Source organism: Trematomus bernacchii, unplaced genomic scaffold, assembly GCF_902827165.1.
Source record: "Trematomus bernacchii unplaced genomic scaffold, fTreBer1.1, whole genome shotgun sequence".
Lineage (NCBI taxonomy): Eukaryota > Metazoa > Chordata > Actinopteri > Perciformes > Nototheniidae > Trematomus > Trematomus bernacchii.
Genome location: NW_022987547.1, coordinates 7,414,424 through 7,436,783, shown reverse-complemented (window position 1 = coordinate 7,436,783; position 22,360 = coordinate 7,414,424). Strand labels below are relative to the sequence as shown.

At 45.3% G+C, this 22,360-nt stretch overlaps 1 protein-coding gene across 1 annotated transcript; it reads left to right on the top strand.

Moving 5' to 3' along the window:
- The first annotated feature begins 9,260 nt into the window (after positions 1-9,260).
- Positions 9,261-17,899, top strand: LOC117476591 (glutathione hydrolase 1 proenzyme-like). Its single transcript, XM_034123249.1, has 12 exons — positions 9,261-9,427; positions 10,106-10,236; positions 10,370-10,459; positions 10,999-11,191; positions 11,289-11,449; positions 11,895-12,044; positions 14,907-15,043; positions 15,840-16,027; positions 16,119-16,246; positions 16,667-16,779; positions 16,877-16,990; positions 17,646-17,899. The coding sequence occupies exons 1-12, from the start codon at positions 9,261-9,263 to the stop codon at positions 17,790-17,792; spliced, it is 1,719 nt and encodes a 572-aa protein (XP_033979140.1). The 3' UTR covers positions 17,793-17,899.
- Positions 17,900-22,360: the final 4,461 nt, after the last annotated feature.

Below are 22,360 nucleotides of genomic sequence, written 5' to 3'. Positions count from 1 at the left end.
TTCTCCCCCGGGCTTAAATTGTGTATTATAGAATGATCACACCGGTGACAGTACTCTTCAAAGGGTTCACGAAATGTGACTACTACTCTTACTGTTTAACATTTTGGGTTGCTTAATGTTACTTCATGTTATAGATTATATCTATATGGCGCTGATCTTAGTGGAGGAAAACAATTGTGACATCACTTACGCGACTCTGGGATTCGTAGTCTTTCTAGTTACGTATTTTTCATAGTCTTATATTTCAACAGTTTTACGACAAACTGTGACTTTTTTGACATGGAAATTATTTTTTAAGATTGACAAACATCATATGTGTAATTCATGGCACAATTCAAACGGGATCGAAAGATAAGTTTTCTCTCCCCATTGACTTCAATGCATAATTTTTCCGAAATAAGGTCCCATTACCCGGAAGTAAGTGGGCGTGACTTCGCCACTCTATAAAGGGGGAAGAAAAGGTTAAAGCAGAGAAAGAGACCGACAAAGTGAAGGTGACAGAGGCAGAAAAGCTGGAAGAAAAAAGAAAGAAAGAGACAGAGAAAGTGGAGCCAATGCAACAGAAGGAAAAAGAGGATAACATGAATAAGGTTGAAGAATCACCAGATAGATTGGCAAAGACAGCGAAAGACGACAAGACAGAGAAAGTAGAGAAAGTAAAGGTGACAGAAGCAGTAGAGAGGAAAGTAGAAGTGACAGAGAATGTGGACAAAAATGAAAAGTCTAAAAACAGAGAAGAATGAGAAAACACAACACCAAGGAAGAGGACAGACCCTCAACGAACTGAGAGCAAATGGATATTGGATTGTTGGTGGTAGCAAAGTTGTGGCAAACCACATTAAGCAATGTGTTGTGTGCAGAAGAGCTCGCAGGCCAACAGAAACGCAAAAGATGGCGGATCTACCTGCTTACCGTGTTGACCCCTCTCCCCCATTCTCATACTGTGGAATGGATTGTTTTGGGCCATTTCACACAAAGCAAGGTCGTAAAGACCAAAAGAGATATGGACTCATATTCACCTGTTTCTCATCAAGATCAGTCCACGTAGAAATGTTGGAGGATCTAACAACTGATGCTTTCATAAACGCCTTGAGATGTTTCGTGGCTATCCGTGGAGCTGTAAGACAAATCAAATCCGATCAAGGGACATATTTTGTTGGTGCAAAAAATGAACTGACAAAGGCGTTGCAAGAAGTAGACAAGGACAGATTAACTACCTTCTTGGCTGAAAAACACTGACTTTTCTATGAATGTGCCAGAGGCCAGTCACATGGGAGGCGTTTGGGAGCGGCAGATCAGGACAGTTAAGAGCGTCCTGAATTGGGTTCTCTCTAAAAGTGCTGGAAGACTAGATGACGCTTCCTTGAGAAAATTTTTCTATGAAGCCATGTCAATCGTAAACAGTCGCCTACTCACCACTGACCACATTACAGATCCAAAAGGTTTAGAGCCACTTACCCCAAACCTCTGTTCCGCTGCCTCCACCAGGAAAGTTTGTGGCAGAAGATTTGTATGCCAGAAAAAGGTGGCGGAGAGTACAATATCTAGCAGAGCAATTCTGGAGTAGATGGAAGAAGGAGTATCTAACAAACATCACCCTCAGACAGTGCTGGCATTCTCCAAGACGAAATGTCAAAATAGGGGATATTGTCATTGTTAAAGAGGAAGAGCTTCCTCGAAATGAGTGGAGACTTGGCAGAGTGCTAGATGTTTGTAAAGATGAAGATGGACTAGTGTGAAAGGTCACAGTTCAAATAGGAAACAGGAAGCTTGGAAAGAAGGAAAAAAGATCAGTTAAACCATCCATTCTCGAACGTCCTATTCATAAATTAGTTGTACTTGTAGAAAACTACTAAGAGGTGTTCTAATGAAACCTTAGACATTTTTGAACACTTATCAGTGTGGGGAATTAAGGTACTTCACATATATTCCACCTTGGTTCTTGAAATGACTAGATTTTGTCAGGGTTGAGTAGCAGGCAGGACCCAAATGCAGATCTCCAAGAATATTCCTTTATTTCAAGGTACGAAGTAGAACACAGAACACTACCCTGTGACACACAGTCAAATACCAACAATGAACCAACAATGACAGACAGAAAAACCAGAACTAAAATACACACAAGACCAATCACACAAACAAGACACAGGTGAGGAGGGAGGAGAAAACACAGGGGCACCAGGTGAACACAATCGGGCAATCAGGCAGGACAGGGGTGAACACTTTTCAAAACAAAACAGGAAACAAAAGACAGAAAAATACAAGAAAAAACCCAACACAGACAGATCGTAACAGTACCCCCCCCTCAAGGGACGGATCCCAGACGTCCCAAAAAGTCCCAAAAAGTCCAAAACATTCCAGCAGGGTGGGTGGAGGGGGTCTGGAGGAGGGACGCACAACCAGGACCAACAGGGTGGGTGGAGGGGGTCTGGAGGAGGGACGCACAACCAGGACCAACAGGGTGGGTGGAGGGGGTCCGGAGGACGGGCCCGGAAGGGGTCCCGGGCGGACGGCCCGGGAGCAAGGCAGAGTCCAAAAAGGGGCGAAGGCCACAGCGGGCGAACTCGGGGACCCAGGCATGAGAGCGAAGGCAGTGGTTGGGAGAGTCAGGGGGCCGGGCTCGAGGGCGAAGACCACGGCTGGGGAACTCAAGGGGCCGGGCTCGAGGGCGAAGGCAGCGGCTGGAAGAGTCAGGGGGCCGGGCTCGAGGGCGAAGACCACGGCTGGGGAACTCAGGAGGCCGGGCTCGAGGGCGAAGACCGCGGCACTCAGGGGGCCGGGCTCGAGGGCGAACAAGAAGGCGTCTACGGGACAGCTCCGGAGGACGGGCAGGAAGGCGCCGACGGGACAGCTCCGGAGGCCGGGCAGGAAGGCGCCGACGGGACAACTCAGGGGGCCGGGCTCGAGGGCGAACAAGACGGCGTCTACGGGACAGCTCCGGAGGACGGGCAGGAAGGCGCCGACGGGACAGCTCCGGAGGCCGGGCAGGAAGGCGCCGACGGGACAACTCCGGAGGCCGGGCAGGAAGGCGCCGACGGGACAGCTCCGGAGGCCGGGCAGGAAGGCGCCGACGGGACAGCTCCGGAGGCCGGGCAGGAAGGCGCCGACGGGACAGCTCCGGAGGACGGGCAGGAAGGCGCCGACGGGGCAGCTCCGGAGGCCGGGCAGGAAGGCGCCGACGGGACAGCTCCGGAGGCCGGGCAGGCAGGCGCTGACGGGACAGCTCCGGAGGCCGGGCAGGAAGGTGCCGACGGGACAGCTCCGGAGGCCGGGCAGGAAGGCGCCGACGGGACAGCTCCGGAGGCCGGGCAGGAAGGCGCCGACGGGACAGCTCCGGAGGCCGGGCAGGACCCAGTATCGGCCGGACAGGAACCGGAGCCGACGGGACAGGCGTAGACGGGATCCTGAACATGACATGGGCTGGTGTCAATGGGACCCCGGATGGAGCAAGGGCTGGTGTCGACTGGACCCCCAACGGAACAGGACACAGAGTTGGCAGGACCCCCGGCGGGACAGGTGTCGGCGGGACCCCCAACAGGACAGGATCTGGTGTTGGCAGGAAATCCGGCGGAGCAGGTGTCGGCGGGACCCCCAACGGGACAGGACAAGGGGTTGGCAGGACCCACAGCGGAACAGGTGTCGGCAGGACCTCCAACGATACTGGACGTGGAGTTGGCAGGACCCTCGGCAGGAGAGTTGTCGGCGGGACCCCCAACGGGACAGGACATGGAGTTGGCAAGACCCCCGGCAGGAGAGTTGTCGGCGGGACCCCCAACGGGACAGGACAAAGGATTGGCAAGACCCCCGGCAGAAGAGTAGTCGGCGAGATCCCCAACGGAACAGGACATGGAGTTGGCAAGACCCCCGGCAGGAGAGTTGTCTGCGGGACCCCCAACGGGACAGGACATAGGATTGGCAAGACCCCCGGCAGAAGAGTAGTCGGCGGGACCCCCAATGGGACAGGACGCGGAGTTGGCAAGACCCCCGGCAGGAGAGTAGTCGGCGGGACCTCCAACAGCACTGGACATAGGGTTGGCAAGACCCCCGGCAGAAGAGTAGTCGGCGGGACCTCCAACGGCACCGGACACAGGACCGGCAGGACCCCCGGCAGAAGAGCAGTCGGCGGGACAGGACATGGAGTTGGCAAGACCCCCGGCAGGAGAGTAGTCGGCGGGACCTCCAACAGCACAGGACATAGGGTTGGCAGGACCCCCGGCAGAAGAGTAGTCGGCGGGACCTCCAACATCACAGGACATAGGGTTGGCAAGACCCCCGGCAGGAGAGTAGTCGGCGGGACCTCCAACGGTACAGGACATGGGGTAGGCGTCGGCCGTAGAGCCAACAGGACACGGGGGGCTGGCGTCGGCCGGAGAGCCAACAGGAGACGGGGTGCTGGAGTCGGCCGGACCACCGACAGGACACGAGGGGCTGGAGTGGGCCGAACCACTGACAAAACACGGGGTGCTGGAGTCGGCCGGACCACCGACAGGACACTAGGTGCTGGAGTCGGCCGGACCACCGACAGGACACGAGGTGCTGAGTCGGCCGGACCACCGACAGGACACGGGGTGCTGGAGTCGGCCGGACCACCGACAGGACACGAGGTGCTGGAGTCGGCCGGACCACCGACAGGACACGGGGTGCTGGAGTCGGCCGGACCACCGACAGGAGACGGGGTGCTGGAGTCGGCCGGACCACCGACAGGACACGGGGTGCTGGAGTCGGCCGGACCACCGACAGGAGACGGGGTGCTGGAGTCGGCCGGACCACCGACAGGACACGAGGTGCTGGAGTCGGCCGGACCACCGACAGGACACGGGGTGCTGGAGTCGGCCGGACCACCGACAGGAGACGGGGTGCTGGAGTCGGCCGGACCACCGACAGGAGACGGGGTGCTGGAGTCGGCCGGACCACCGACAGGACACGAGGTGCTGGAGTCGGCCGGACCACCGACAGGAGACGGGGTGCTGGAGTCGGCCGGATCACCGACAGGAGACGGGGTGCTGGAGTCGGCCGGACCACCGACAGGACACGAGGTGCTGGAGTCGGCCGGACCACCGACAGGACACGAGGTGCTGGAGTCGGCCGGACCACCGACAGGAGACGGGGTGCTGGAGTCGGCCGGACCACCGACAGGACACGAGGGGCTGGAGGAGGCAGGAAATGCAGCAGCAGACGTCAAAGTCGAGACCCGAGCAGCGAGGCCCGGGAAGCATAGAGCCAAGGACCGCTGGCTTTCCTCAAAGTCTCGCCACGCCTGCTCATGTTCCTGTGAAATGGCGTGCTGGAACGGAACAGAGGGCGGAACCATGGCTGTCGGGGCCAGAACTGGGGCTGGAACCATGGCTGCATGGGCCGGTTCTGGAGCCGGAACCATGGCTGTTGGGGCCAGAACTGGGGCTGGAACCATGGCTGTGTGGGCCGGTTCTGGAGACGGAACCATGGCTGCTGGGGCCTGTACTGGAGCCCAAAGCATGGCTTCTGGGGGTCGGGCTGCTAGCCTGGACTTGCGACTCCTTCTCCTAGGAGCCTTTTGGAGGCTCCGTGGACCTCCAAAAGCCAGACGAGTGCCCGCGAACGGCTCCTGGACAGGAGCAGGAAATGGGGAAGAAGCAGGGGTTGACTTCAGACGGAACACACCGAGATGTATGGTGTTAGGTTGGGAGTTGGGAGGCAGGGGGCTAGCATGCCTGGGGCTAGCAGGCCGGGAATCACACGTCGAGAGGAAATCCAAAATCCAGTCAGGTAAGAACTTAACTAGAGATGGATCCCCTGTTGCCATCTGGTGAGCCTCTGCCAGAGCAGCCTCTCTCTGCTGAACACTGGACGCTCCCCTCCACCTACTATAGCAGCAAGCCAAAGAAAAGGTAAAATGTTGTAATTCCACCTCAAATGGATCTGCTGGGCCCATTTCTGGTTGGTTCATTCTGTCAGGGTTGAGTAGCAGGCAGGACCCAAATGCAGATCTCCAAGAATATTCCTTTATTTCAAGGTACGAAGTAGAACACAGAACACTACCCTGTGACACACAGTCAAATACCAACAATGAACCAACAATGACAGACAGAAAAACCAGAACTAAAATACACACAAGACCAATCACACAAACAAGACACAGGTGAGGAGGGAGGAGAAAACACAGGGGCACCAGGTGAACACAATCGGGCAATCAGGCAGGACAGGGGTGAACACTTTTCAAAACAAAACAGGAAACAAAAGACAGAAAAAGACAAGAAAAAACCCAACACAGACAGATCGTAACAGATTTATTCACATGTAAGGTTTCATAAATCATAGTAATTTGGTGGGAGTGTAACGTCTGAGAAGTGTTTATATTTGGATGTTCATTTGTGTGTCTTATCAATTTATGATTTAGTAAATGTGAGTGTAATTAGACAATTGTAAAATGTAGAGTATTATCTGGATAGCGAAATGTAGAATGGTTCACATTTGGGATGTGCTCGGTGAGTCGCATGACCACAGTCAGGTCAGAAGGCATTGCCATAGCAACGCATGCCGTTGGCATAATCTACAGGGTTCAAGAGGCGCACACGGTAAATGTTTCTCTTTTGTGATATGTGTGTTAATATTTAGTGTGTGCTTTGATTTTGCTAATGTGTTAGGTGTTACGATTTAATGTAAACTTTCAACTGTTCATTTCTTATAGTTTACACGTTGTCTTCGGAGAATGAGAGCGAGAGGGAGAGAATAAACCGTCAAAAAGACATCAGTATGTTCGTGGCCTTATTTATTGGACCGGTGTAGCTACACACCGTCTTATTTTACTTTCTCAGGACTTGAAACTGTTTTTTGGGGGCAAACCCCCACAAAGAAGAAAAATGTTATACACACGTAAAGTCATCATCTTAACAGTTTGTTATGCTCATCGAGTCATCCGTGAGCAGAGCATCAAGTTGGCATGCCTATAACTTGGGTTGCATTCGAATAGTCCATTTAGCTTAGGAACCTTCCTAACGGAGTGAAATGACCCGGAAGTCCCTCAGTGGCAGCCATGATAAGTGCCGTTCGAATTCTCTAAATTAAAAGGAAAGGAGGTTTCAAACTTCCTTTATAACCTCCTTTAGCCTAGGAACCACTGGACCTCCCTAACCGAAAGGAGAGGAGAAAATGCTGCCCCACAATGCCTTGCGGCCGCAGCATTTGCCGTCACACAACAGTCGGCCGTTCACGGAAACAACCGATTATGAACGAGAAATGATATCATGAAAGTTACGGTGCTTATTAAGCATTTTAAAACGTATGTGGTAAGTTGCCAAAGTGCTTTGTTTTGAACGTTCATCAGTATTATAATCAAAAAGAGAAATATGAACGTTAGTTTTTACTGAAATGATCAAATAAAGTCAACATTTCACAGTCTTTACTGAGCTGTGTGGGGTTTGTTCAACTTTTAAAAGATGTTTGAATGGTGATATACACAGTGATAGATGTTAAGGACTAACGTTTATAATAAATACATTTGTATTGATTTTAAGATCTTTTCACACAATCATACGTATTGGGATCATTTGTATTAATGTGGACCGGAGGGAGAGGGTGACGAGCATAAGTTTCACTTTCCTTTTTTATTTCAATTCCAACTTTGGTCATGAAGAATATGTTTCTCTGTTGTCCCCGTTCATAAAGCATAAAACAACAGCATCAGAGCACGGTGCAGAGTCTCTAGATGAGTTTACAGTAGTCCCTCGTTCTTATTAAACATCCATGTTGTAGTCCGCTGTATAGAAAACTGTAGTTTCCATAGTTTCCCCACAGCAGCAGGCGCACATTTATGACCGCTGCTGGCGCATCATAAACACGTCGGATAGTGAAAGTGCAGTCGGATTCTCTAAAGTGCCGCAGTCTCTTCTCCTAAATCCTTTTGAATTCTCCTATCCACTATCCCTTAACCCCATGACGTTTCACTCCGAGGTCAAGGAATAGACGATAGGGTTAGAACTTAGGAGCTGTTTTTTTGGAGTATTTGAACGCAACCCAGGGGTGCACATAACTGGTAGGTACGCATGCGCGGCAACAATCTGAAATGCGTACCCTCACTTGTGTCACAAAGCGCATTTGCGTGGTACCGACGTACTTGTGAAGCTTTTCCAGAAGGCGGTTAGATCACCGGACGACAGAGTCGGTCTCCGTGTGCACAGACAGGGCTGCTATTAACGTCGGTCTGTACAGCAGCACTGCGCTAAAACAGCTGATCACAACGTCACAAAGCTCTGTACTCCACTCCCCCCCCCCCCCCCTTGACATTCGCGAAACTCTGTACTCCAAAATAAGCTGTCAATCAGTTGAATTTTGCAAAATGTGTGTGTGTGTGTGTGTGTGTGTGTGTGTGTGTGTGTGTGTGTGTGTGTGTGTGTGTGTGTGTGTGTGTGTGTGTGATGTGGTATAGTATATTCCAGTGGATTTATGGTCACCCAGCGCTAGCATTAATACAGAGACTGGAGGAATATGGCTTTACTTGGCACAGTCTGCATGCTGAAGAAAACATTTGTTTTTGGGTTTTCTTTGTCTTCAAATACATACTTACATGATTGTGACGAGCATAATATTTGTTCCCCGCCCAACTGCACATATTTTGTTAGACTTTAACAAACTTTTTATGCAGAATTCTCTACATACAGATCACCATAAAAGATGAGTGTGCTTTAGATAAAGAACCACAGTGTGTAGTTGGTTGGACAAAGTGTATTGTACTATAAGTGAAGTGTGTGTGCCATTTGGTGCAAAGGTTAGGTTTTGTTAAGTCTTTATGTAGTTTTGAGTGCAGTGCTTCATTGTGCAAGATATATGAGGTGTTTTGCACTTTGGGTGTGTGGATTTGTGAATTGTGTTAAGTGTTTTGACAAAATGTTGTTTTGTTTTAGCAATTGAAAAAAACTGTAAAGAAATCCTCCGGTCAAACGTCCTAAAGTGTTTATTCTACAAATCTAATTTTGTAGAATAAACAAAGAAAGACAAATCCTGGCTTTAATTTGTAAATGCAAAAGTTTCCATAAAAACTGAACAAAGATCAGAAAACATGTGGCTTATAAAATGGCTTAACATTTCTTCAAAATGTATTTATTCTGTTGATAATACAATATTATTTTATTTTGTGATGTGTAAATCTGGTTTGCTTTGTTTCAGATGTAACAAAATGCAGCTCTCTGCAGCTGCCTTTGCATACACTGACAGGTTTCATTTATACAAATGTTTGCTTCCTGACAGGTATTTCATAAAGCATTTATTGTTCCTGCGCTACAAACATGACAAAGAAAACAGTAAGTTTGGCCCTGACCATGCTGCTGTTAGTGTCAGTCGCCACATTCTTGGGGGTCTTCTATGGTGTGGGGAAAAGGAAGATACCGGCTGAGCATGTGTACCAGAAGGCAGCGGTGGCAGCAGACGCTGGGCCGTGTTCAGAGGTCGGCAGGTGAGAGCGCACACACTCGAACATCCTGAACGGCAGACATGTTGCTCTTCTGTACTCACACATGCATAAACACAGGCATGAAAACTGCTTGCACATCACCTTGCAAATCCATGTGAACATGTTTTATTCTTTTCCAACAAAGGGTCTTAATGCTATTTGGGGTTTTCCCTTTGTCATGTGCATGTAAATGGTCTGCAAAGGCAAACATCCCAGAGTTCCCTCCAGAGGGAGTTTCTCTCCCACACACTCCCCCCTTGCCTAAAATGCCTCCATTGGACTCCTTTGTTTACTTCAGTAACATAATGACATCACTATGTAACACACGCACTTCTATTGGCTAGCATTTATCTCAGACAGAAGGTGAAATGTGGTGCTGCAGCACAGGCAGTATGAGAAGAATAAAGCACTTTTTGAACATTAAAGCATGTAAACATGTCGCAGTAGAGGCACAACATACAAATGTCAGCCTGAAAAGGACCATATGCCCTCTTTAAAGTCTTTACTGTCCTCTTTAAAGTCTTTACTGTCCTCTTTAAGGTCTTTACTGTCCTCTTTAAAGTCTTTACTGTCCTCTTTAAGGTCTTTACTGTCCTCTTTAAAGTCTTTACTGTCTTCTTTTAGTGCAAAAACTAATCCTCCACCCCTTCCCTTCTTGTGTTTTAATTAATTTTACCACAGAGACATACTGATGAAAGGGGGCTCTGCAGTAGATGCCTCTATAGCTGCTTTACTGTGTGTTGGACTTATGAACGCTCAAAGTATGGGCATCGGAGGAGGACTCTTCCTAACCATCTACAACGCCACAACTGGTACAACTTTACTAAGACATGCCTCACCACCACTAAAGCTTCTTCTGTTTCCTTAATCACTGAAGCTGCAAACTCATACCATTTGCTCATCATCTTAATCCTAAATGTAATTCCTGATTTGTGACGTACATAGGACTGGTTGAGACGATTGACGCCAGGGAGACGGCTCCACGCAATGCAACGCAGGACATGTTTGGGAACAGTAACGATTTATCCCTGGAGGGTAATGTTTAACCGGTGCTATCAGACGTAGAAAAGAGCTGGCGGAAGTTTCAGTTAATATTATGAAAGACCTAATAGTGACAGACAAAAGAGAAAGTGCACTTACACATCTGTAGAATTCAGTCTTCTTGACTGCAAATTAATTTCTTAAAAAAATAAAAAATCAGTTGCAAACAAATGTAAAATAGTTACAGTAGGGGAAGAATCACATTTGTATGACCTTAAAGGGTTTAGCCCATTCTATACTAATTTACCAGCACTTGCAATGGTTTGACTTGTTTGAAATGAATATATCTGCATTTTCCTTGTTCTGAGGAGTTTGTAACTATAGTGTTTATTGCACTTATTGTAAGTTGCTTTGGATAAAAGTGTCAGCTAAATGTAATGTGTGTAATATTTGAGAGCTCCAAACCCAGGAAAAACCACAACAGTTTGGGTCTTCCAGGTCAAATCCCACAGTAGTATTTTTACCAGTGCCCTACAAATTGTCCAAATAACTTATGAGGCAATAATCTAAATCTTAATTTCCATGGTCGGTAGGAGGGTTGTCTGTTGCTGTACCTGGAGTGATTCGAGGTTTTGAAATGGCGCACAAACGACACGGCAAACTGCCTTGGAGGGACTTGTTCCAGCCGAGCATTGCTCTTGCAGTAAATGGTTTTCCTTTGGGCAGGGCACTCGCCTCTGCTCTGTCCAGCAAAAGGGAAACCATCAGAAAGGACACAGCTCTTTGGTGAGAGGCAACCGAAGAAGCCTTGTATCATTTTATGATAACCTAAATTTAAAGCATGCTATATTAAAATCTGCATCTTTATTGTTCTCCTTTTCAGTGAAGTGTTTTGTGGGGGAAATGGTGACATCCTGAAAGAGAATGACAACATCACATTTACCAAGCTTGCAGAAACGTACAGGAAGATAGCAGAGGAGGGTCCTAATGCTTTCTACCATGGACCACTGGCCCAGAGCCTTGTGGATGATATTCAGGCAGCAGGTAGTATTCTTATTTTTTATTTATTTTGGGATATTGTTGATATATATAAATATATTGAATCATATTGGTTTAGACATGCTGATGTCATTGTTAGAATAAAATGCATGATAGCAGTAGCAAGTTTCCACTTTTGTCCTACATAGTAAAACAGTTTAAATCGTTTTTTAATTTATTTTACAATCTAAAAAAGGATTTCTGCAGATGATATCATTCCTCCCTACCCACAGAGCAAAGTAATCTCACACACAAGGACATTATGGTTATCATCCTTACTGCCAAGTTTAACCCTTATCACTGAAATTCATTTGCTTAAAAGGCTTCAGGAGATATAATAACATATGCTAACATGCACCTCTCTTGGCACAGCTCATTTCCATTTAAGGATGATTTGTTTTTCCAGCCGTGTCTTAGTGTGCATTCACTGTGTGTGTCAATCCGTGTTTAGGCGGCATCATCACAATGGAGGATCTGAAGGATTATGTGCCTGTCTTGGACGAGAACCCTTTAAGGGTGGATGTGGGGGAGTACAACATGGCTGTTCCCAATGCCCCCGCTAGCGGCCCTGTGCTCTCACTGATATTAAACATCTTGAATGGTAAGCCTTGATACTTTGTCCAAAAACGTCCTGAGTGGGAGTCCTTCACTTTACCAGTCACTCTCTCAGACTCCACTGAGGGCATGTGGCTCTACTGTACAGTACATCTACTAAATAAAAGCAATGTTGACTTTAAGTTAGCTAACTGGGTATCTAAAGCATGCACTATTATAATATGTCATGAATCATGAGATGTAGCACTGAAACACTCTTTATTTCTCATATTAAATCAGGCAGAAGATGTGTGAAACTGTTATCATGCTGCAAAAACTCCTGTCAAACTGTCAATGTTTGTATGTTTTTACCGCGACCATAATTATTCCCGTCGTACATAAATTCATGGCTCTCACATATTTTCCCAGCCTAAAACAACAGTCAGATACCGATTTGAGCATTGAAGCAAATGTTGCCATTTCTTAAAATTCATACTGGTCATTAAAATGTCTTTTTGAAATGCTTTTTCAATGAGGGATGCTTGTAATGAAAGTGCGTTAGAAAGCACATACACTGTGGAATAAAGTTTGCACAGAGTATTGTGGATTTTGTCCCTCATCCCTTTTAAAAATCACATTGAAAATGATCTTTTGAAGACCAGTATAACCAGTATGAACTATAACATGACAACCTCATTTAGGAACCTGACCATTCTTTGAGGACAGACTTGGAACATATTGAACCTTTCCTTTCTCGATCGAAAAAACGGAACCTACAAAGGCACTTAAACTCACTCATAACTCCCTTATTACTTATCCTAGATGCACAGCCAACCACTCGTTTTTGGTGTCCTGGAGACACTGAATCTGTGTAAAAAACCTCAACACTCAGTGATAAACATTCGCGACGCTATAAACGAAAGCGTACATCATCACATGTGGAGCTAAGTAGCTAAAAAATGTAAATATGGCTTACCTTGGTCAAAAGTGGTCTTCAATGGCATTAAAACGATAAAAAAACGATGCTGCAGTTAATCCATAGGTTCAACCTATGTGTCTGTGCCTTCTTTGAAATTATTTCTGATAATCCATAAGCAATACAACTGCGTTTTAGTTTCCAAACTCCAGAAGGAGACATTCCTCCACTTTGGTTTCGTTTTCCACACGCGAAGCGCCCACATTTTTTCTTTACAACGTGTGTGGGTCTGTGCCTCCCCCTTCGATTCTATTGGCTCTAACGGTCACAAGGGTATGTCAACCAACCAAATCAACCAAGGGGGGCCAGAGATAGGTCAAATCCACCCAAATGACCCCAGAAGTGGGGATTTTTGGCTAAATCTCTCTAAAAAGGTCAAATTTAACTTGTTTTGCATCAATCTTGATACAGGGTACTTATTATATGTTGTACTTTGGATTCCTAAAGCTTTTAGTCTACTAACCCATCATCCAAGGGTAGTTTTCACTATCTGTAAAAAATAATTTTTGGACGGACACTATAATTTACAGTTTTTTACTATGTAAAATCTGAATTTTCTTTAAAATAAAAAACATTTATATTGATTCTGACACTTCCACATCCAACTCACAGGTTTATTATTACTTTGAGAACAAAGATTATTAATTTAACCCTTTTAGAAGGGAAGATATGGTCATTTGTTCTGGGAATGTCATTTTCGAGCCTGAGACCTGAAAAACAGGCTCAGAGTGGAACAGGTTAATGGCTTTACTGACCCCAGCCTTTCATCCAGCAGCACCAGCCATATTGAAATATGTGCTTCTGGGCAAAATATTAAAAGTTATTGGATGGCTTGCCATTACATTTAGTACAGACATTCATGCAGGGCGGTCATTAGGGCTCAATTCATTATGGTGATTTACTCGGCTGCAAGGGTAATTTTGAACACTTACACTTTGATTTTTGTATGAGTTATTCACAAGAAAGGGAATAAGCATATTTCCTAAAATCAAAGTCAAGTCAAAGTATTTATTTTACAAAAGATGTGATGGATCAGAACAACTTTATATGATGTGTTATTGTTTTGATGGAAGAACGCACTGACAAACATACTTTGTCTTTTAGGTATGAGGACTTAGATTGTTGATGCTTCAACAATAACAGATGGTGTCTCGAAAACAGATAAACCAATAAGCTACAGAAACAATATCTCGTTACTTCCTCCAATTTAGAGAATGAAGTTAAAACACCTGAGGGAATGACTGTGTAACCCTGACAGAAGGGCTTTTGTTTGATGGAAGTTATTAAGATCCAAAGATAATTGTGGTCTGTGTAATCACACCTGAGAGTGTGATCAGCAAAGTTTATGAGCATGTTGCTAATCTAATCATCGCTAACTTGGTCCATCATCATTTCCATCAAATAATCATAAATCATATCTGGCTGGTTTTACTTTCTCTTATGTTGGCTGTTCATTGCAGAGAACTATCCATGTTGAGCACTGTCTCAAAACTTCTGTCTAAAGTAATTAATCTCTGTGAACCTTTCCTTTCCTCTGACCGGCCACCCACACACGGCGGCCCCCTGCCTCACACGCTAACACTAATCTTACCTCTAATTGGACACAGTCCATGTGGTGGAAGCTCCACGGACACATTTCAGTGCCTTCCCAAAACGTTCATCCCGCTGATTTACTGTGACTCCTGCCTCTGTCTGACAGCTGAAACCCATCAAACTAAAAGTCTCTCTTCCCTCAGCCTCTCCTCCTGTTCCCCCTGCGGCTGTCAGCTCAGGGTAATACCCATAGTCTGGTCACAGCGGCTTTTAGACTAAATAAAAACACAGGAACAGAAACGGCTGGGTCAAATGCATTATAGCTGTCTCCTCTCCTATACCTGAACAGCATCTGAATGGAGACAGATGAGTGAAGCTGTGAAGTAAACGTGTGACTGATGATTGTTTCATTTTCTACAGGGTACAACTTCACCGCAGAAAGCGTGTCAAGCACAGAGAAGAAGATCCTAACCTACCATCGCATCGTGGAGGCTTTTCGTTTTGCGTATGCAAAGAGGACCTTACTTGGGGATCCAAAGTTTCTCAACATCACAGATGTAAGGTCTTGGTATCTGCTTAAAACAGTTAAAGGGTTGGTTTTAGGTTCTGTGGTAATTTAGTGTATTTCCCCTCTTGGCTAATCGGGTTGTGATGACCCCCTTGCTTCAGAGCTTACAGTAGGTGGGGAATTGCACACCAAGGTTATTGTGATCCTCTACTTAATGAAGACTTAATTTCAGCAGATATTGTCAGTCAGGAACTCTTGTCTTTAAGCCCTGTTGAGACCTCTTTGCTGTCTTTGATTTACTGGGATTTCTGAAACCTATAGTATAGTGACATTTAAATGACACCTTTCTCCAAGGAACCATGGCAGATTTTAGTTATGTTCATGAGCTTATGCTTGCCTAATGATCACCTAATGCCACAAGCTTTATTTTGTTTTTGCTTTATCTTTCTTTAAAAAACCCTCTCATGCATATTTCACGTAAATTAAAGAGGTGTGTGTTTATTATTTAAAAGGCATTTTTTAAAATTATTATAGAGGCATTTTATTATAATTTAGAATACTTTGGTAATTATTATTTAGGATAGTGTTTGCTCCTGTTATATTATATACTAATCAAAGTTACACCTCTACCGACTAGTAGAATGAAGAGCAATTCCTCTTCGAAAAGTCTGTGAATCTCTGCTACTTAATCCCATGCACATGAGTGACCAGACTTTTCCTGTCATGGATAAGCAGGAACAATGGTCAACTATCCAGCACATAAATCAGTACTTACTGCAAAAAACCACACTAAGTAATACTTTTGGCCTATGAATTATTTTCGTGTCCCTCTTTCTCTTCCAAAGCTCATCAAGAATATGATTTCAAGTTCTTATGCCTTTGACCTCCGTGAGAAGATCACAGATGACACCACACACCACATGGACTATTACGAGCCAGAGTTTTACATTCCTGATGACCACGGGACCTCTCACCTCTCGGTGATCGCAGAAGATGGAAGCGCTGTGGCCGCCACCAGCACCATGAACCTACAGTATGACCTCCTAACTGACCTTTACAAATCTCTTGTCCACCAATGTTGGTTTATGTGTCATGTTCCTTTAACAGTTAATGTTTTCATGCAGTTTCGGCTCCAAGGTAATGTCAAGATCAACAGGGATACTTCTCAACAATGAGATGGACGACTTCAGCTCTCCGCTCATCACAAACGGCTTCGGAGTGCGTCCTTCATCCAACAACTTCATCAGACCAGGTCAGAACAAAACACACACACTCACACAGAAATGCTCTTAAACCAGTAGTTTTAATATACATAGACTGGCTGTTGGACAGTAGCGTACACAGAGGTCGATCTGTTCTTCTCTACACTGTGCATTATGTTTTTAAATAATGTTTGTCTTTGGATTAATACAAAAGAAATGTGGATCAAATGTTTCCACCCCTCTCTGGAAGGTCTTATCTTTTATTATTTTAGTATATTCAATCCAAGTATATCTTTATGGGTTTCAAGTTTATTAATCTGGAATACAATGTGGAATAGATTCAAAACATACAACATACAACTTGTTTTTAAATAGATATTTGATGTAGTTACATACACATTATTTTAATAATGTTTAACATAAACCAATAAAATACTTAAACTTATATATAATGTAATTTATTTTTAAAGGAAAAAGGCCATTGTCTTCCATGTGTCCGACTATCCTCTTTGACAAAAACAACAAAGTTAAGATGGTGGTCGGAGGCTCAGGAGGAACGAAAATCACAACTTCTATCGCTCAGGTAAAATTGCAAGAAGTTAAATCAATGAGTTGCATTAATTCAACTATTTAATTACTCTGTTGGGTTATAATTGTCTAAAATCTTTGTTGTTTTGAAGGTGATTCTAAATGCACTGTTCTTTGACTATGATCTGAAAAAAGCTGTGTCGGGGCCGAGGCTCCACAACCAGCTGGATCCCAACGCCACTGAAGCAGAACCAGACTTTGACAAAGTGAGTGTCACAAAAACAACACTGACGTATGTGAGTGTGTGGGGAGACAATCCCTCACACAAAAGCCCAGCTAACATAAAGCCCTTCTAACTTCTTAACCAAGAATGTCTTCATTATTTCTACCTTCAGGGGTGTGAAGAATGGAGACAAATATTTCAGCAATTTGTGGTGGTAACGGGCTATTTGTGGTCTGTCTAAAAATAGGCAAATCCTCCTATATACCGTGTATGGTTGCTGTAAAACTTGCTCATCTCAATGTAATGTATTTTAAATGTACCATTAAAGGTAATTAATGGAAAGATATTAACTAGAAAACTAACCCTTTATTTGATGTTTTACTGGGATGTAAAATATGTAGCTTCTGTTGCTACCACTTAATTACGCATGATTTTGAAATCTTATCAATTGTGTGTCGGGCAGCACATCACACTTCAGTGTTTTCTGTGATTACTGGCTTAATTGAAGATTTATTTTCACAGACGTTACTCAACATGATTTCTTAAAATGGGCATCATTCCCAATTTATCAAAAAGTTTTAAAACCAACACTCTGAACAGACTTGGCATTTTTCATCCCTGCTGTGCGCTAAAAAGATCTAATTTGAACATCGTGCCACATTTATTCAGTTTTCTTTCATATTTGCTCCTGTTTGCAGAACGTCCTGGAAGGTTTGGCATTGAAGAACCACGAGATAAAGTACCTGAACTTGACAATAGCTGTGGTGCAGGCGGTGGTTCGCTATGAAGACGGACTCCACGCTCAGTCAGATTCTCGCAAGTGGGCGTACGCCGCCGGCTACTGAGGTCATGAACTCACCACTGATTATGCACGGAGCCTGTAGCGGCATGAGCTTTGTCACCAGTGCTACGAGCTGAGAGGTTAGAGACTTAATAAAGAACAAGGAAACAACGTTGACACCAATTGTTCTTTCATTAACATAGAACATGCTTCATGACACAACTCAGATAACAACACAGTGACTTTTGCTCTCTATGACCTTGAAACAAAGCGCCTCAGTCTGAAATGTATTCTGAATATTTAGTCTAATGTCCGACGCATTTATATGCAGCATCATTTCAAGTGATTAAGAAATGCACAAGCCATTAGAAGTTCAACCATCAGCAGGATTTTTTTAACAGCCTCAGTCACACATGTTTCCAACCCCTACCTGTTTATGAAGCACTTTGTAAATCATTAGCAGTGTCCAGCTGTTCATTTTGTTTTCCTTTAAAGATAACTCAAGCAAACAGAATAAACCAAAACAAAAGGAAAAACCTCAAATAATCATCTTTTAATCTTTTAAAATGTTAACATATTTCACCAGGATGTTTCATAGGTGACAGCAGACAAAGGGAGGACAGGTGTTACGGCCGCCGCCTCCCCGGTCCTATTAACTCTGGCCCCGGCCCACGGTAAAACGCATACGCAAACGCAATCGCAAAAAAGGCTTCCGTCCACACGCAATAGACACCTGAAAGTGTCTGTTCACACGAGACAGCTCCGTTTAGCTCCAAACGCTGGAAAAGCTGCAGTACATATGCCGAGCCTGCGCTGTAACTTCCTCCACAAAAGCAGCGAAGAAGCATGGTTGTCATGGCTGCACTTCTGTTTATTCTCCGCGGTGCGGGCCGAGGGAACCGGGCAGAGTTTTTCGCCGGTCAACGTGTGTTAAAGTTTAAATCTTCCGGACAAAATTATGAAAGTGCCGGTCAAAGGTCTTCTTTGTTATTTATTGAGCTTTAAAACAAATGAATAACGACTCTATATAATAATATAATAAAATATACGGAGCCTCTCTTTTTCCTCCCTCTCTTCTGACAGTGTCAGTGTCTGTCTCATGCAGCAGCTGATCCAGTAATGAGTGACCCGACAGTAAAAATAAACATATTTATAACTAGTTTAGGTAGTTTGAGAGGTAATTAAAATAGCTAAGGGTGATGATCTGACTTGAAGTGTGTGTTTTGCTCCGTTCACCGCTGCATCACAGCGGGAGGAGCTGCAGGTGAGCAGAGCTGCGTGTCTCCGTCCTGTCAGATTAGACTTCACTCGCGTTTATATCCATATCGAGAGAAAGATAAATAATCTGATTTCAGTGTGCAGTTTACTTTGACACGGGGGTGAGCAGCAGAGGTGGGGAGAGGCGGGGCTATTGCGTCATCATTATCAGAAAATGATCGTATAGGGGCGATTACACGGAGCCGTTTGACCCGCCAGAGCGCTCCGTTTGCAGATCTATCCACCTTGGGACCTATGCTTGGGACCCGTTATCGTTTGCGGGATCCGTTTCTATCGTTTTGTTACGTCCTCGTGTAAATTAAAGGGCTATACGCAAGAGAAACTATGCGGATACAACCCGTTTCGTCCCCGTGGGGCCGGGGCCTCTGTCTGTGTTTATGCAAATGAGCTGTGCTGTTCCCTTGATGTCATTGGCTGTCCCGCCCTCGCCTCCGAAGAGGTGATTGGATCAACGTTCTCCAATCCCAGCACACATCCGGCGCACACCTTCCGGGGGAGGATTACAAAGGCCGGACTGTGATCATTCGGGAGGCTCTGTGATGTGGAACAGACGCCTCAAGCCTCTTGTTGTGTTTACTCAATTGCTTGACGAATTAGTGCCTTCTGTGTAAAGGCCCTGACACACCAGGCAGTCACCAGAGAACTCGCCGACACCCGACACCGACAGTTCCATCGACGAGTTCTCCTGCGTATTGGCCGTGTGTCGCACTGGAAATCACCGCAAAGACTTCAGCCGAGCACGTACGAACTGCGCATGCGTGAGTGGCAATAACTCTCCTTGCCAGCAGGCGGCGGTAGTGTGTATTCGTCATTCAAAATAGGCAACAACCGGAAGACAGAGAAGAAGAACAGACTGATATAAACAAACAAATAGCATGTGCGTTCCATTTTCACTCTCGTCCATCGAAAACATGTTTTAGAATATAAAAATACATGAATGATGAAATGAGCACATAGAGTGCAGACATACTATAAAATCACAGTTAATAGACCTGCATCTGATGATCGCAGTGTTCTGGCGGGTGTGTAGTTTATTGAGTCAGCAATGTAATAATGGCCACTTCTTGCTAAATTTACGATGAGATGAAAAACCGGACTTGACCAAACAAATCACGGAGCTCTCAGCAGAGGACAGCCGGGGACACTCCCGCCGATATCAGAGATGTCCCTGCTATGTGTGGGAGGTAAGAGAGGACATTTAAGGGCTATGTTTGATGTCTTTAAGTATCACCTGCTGGTGTTTAGCTGCTGTCTTGTGCCTTAAATCGTTTGTTTACGTCCCTCACTTCCGTTTCGCTTCTCATTTGCTAGCTGAACAGCTGATCAGAGTGGTTTCTTGGCCCGATAGCTTGTGTCCGACACCCGGCCGATTCAACATGTTGAATCGGCCGGGTGTCGACCGTGAAAGGCCAAATAAGGCGTGTCACGGTCGAGGGTTCGGGACACACCAAATTGACTTTGGGCGACAAGGAACCCGTTTTCGCCCAACAACGCAAGACGGCCGATATCGGCCTGGTGTGTAGGGGCCTTTAGAGCTACACTGTTTAACAGCATGTTAAACTAGTGCTTCTGTGTTTAGAGAGATATTGTAGTGTAATTGTGTAAGTAGTATCCAGGGTAGCTTAGCTGTTAGTGCCTGTCGATTAGTCGCAGCTGTGTTTCCTACAGCCTTTTCAGTTATTAATACGACGTTAAAAGTGAGGTTTTTGTTTCCCTTTTTGTGTACTATTCAATACTTTGTATAATCTTAGACTCTCTTTCGGAGTTCTCTTTCTGTTGGTTGTTGTCAACCGGTATTTTGGCCCTTTATTTTGTTACCACTATTCAGGGGCGGATCTACGGGGGGGAAAGCTGCCCCCCCCACTGTAGAGCCTTGCCCCCCCAGCTGCCCCCCTAACTTTTGTTTCCCTAAAACTGTACTAAAACAAACCTACACTATTTCCACAAGCTTCTCAAGCAACAAAACAAGCATTACATTAGTTAAAGGTAGGGTAGGTAAGTTTGAGAAACCGGCTCGAGATCGCTAGACTTTGAAAATACACAACCGGAGAAAATCTGCCACTTCCTTATAGAGTCCCTCCTCCAACACACACGAACGCGCACATGACCAATGAGGGCACGAGATAAGTTTGTGCACAGATGGAAGGCTGACAGGCAGGTAGGCCATCCAGTTATTTTAGCCGGGCCGGATTGGTCGTACTTTTTACAGTATTACGGCTTCCACAGATGAAATTTTTTTATGGATTTTTTGTCAAAGAACTTAAGATATTCATTGCTATCGGGATGTTAAGAGCATTCCATGGAATATAACAAAAAGTGTATCTCGAGCCGGTTTCTCAAACTTACCTACCCTAGCTTTAAAAGTGAATCATTTTAAATATCATTTTAGGAGTGGCGTTCACAGACCGGCTCACACAGCTGCAGAGAGGGAACGAGCTGTCCCAGCACCTGAAGGCGGATCAGCTTCCCCTGGGAGCATTTCCCCTTCCACTAGTTTTGTTTTTACTAAGGACGAGAGCTTGAAACTAAATATTAATAAAACGCAGCCGTTTGAATCGATAGCGTTTAACAGACGGGCGCTGTTTGGGGCGTTACGTTACAAAATACTACACAGACAGCGCTAGCTGGGAGATCGATCACTTTGCTAAACTATGCGGTACTATTAAATTCACGTAAACTACACATCACAGCAATGAGGCCAGAGGCCTGTACTACGAAGCCGGATTTTCGCTTAGCCGGCTGACTTCAGGGAAAACTCGAGCTTTCCGGTCCTACGACGCTGGTTCTCTTTTTAGCGGGCTAGATCTCCATGGTAACTTATGCTGAGCGGCTAACCTCCTCGGGAGGAGGTTAGGTTGCAGGCTAAGAGATCAACTCGGTGAAAGCACCGCCTGCTGACCAATCAGAGCTCCGTGTGCGGAGTTTAAAGCTATCAAGTCATATTACAGGATAGAGGAAATACAGAAAAACTGCCGTTGCAGGAAAGACGGTCGGCAAAAATCAACTGACTGTGTGAACGTGAAAATTAATAGAATATCCCCTCCCATCTTCAGAGCAATCTGACTATTATAACATTAGCGTTAAGAAAGCTTACTTAAATATCTGCCACAACATAAGTAACCGGATCAGAGTAACATTAAGTACAGTCCGCGGCACTGTGAGTGCAGACGTCGATGTGTCTCATTATCATTCATATCATATCACATCATAATGTATCATATATTTCCTTATTTGAGTCAGCTTCTTGAGCCGTATCTGGCCGTGCAACACTCACAGTGTCACATACTGTATGCTGAAGTATTATTTTAAGCAACACATTAAGTTGACGAAACACTCGAGTCAAATTCTCCTAAT

What these genes read in the sequence shown, in the direction of transcription:
- LOC117476591 (XM_034123249.1), top strand. Translation starts at nt 9,261, where the DNA reads ATGACAAAGAAAACAGTAAGTTTGGCCCTGACCATGCTGCTGTTAGTG. An exon ending in CCGTGTTCAGAGGTCGGCAG is followed by an intron (nt 9,428 to 10,105) that starts GTGAGAGCGCAC and finishes ATTTTACCACAG; the next exon opens with AGACATACTGATGAAAGGGG. An exon ending in GGATGATATTCAGGCAGCAG is followed by an intron (nt 11,450 to 11,894) that starts GTAGTATTCTTA and finishes ATCCGTGTTTAG; the next exon opens with GCGGCATCATCACAATGGAG.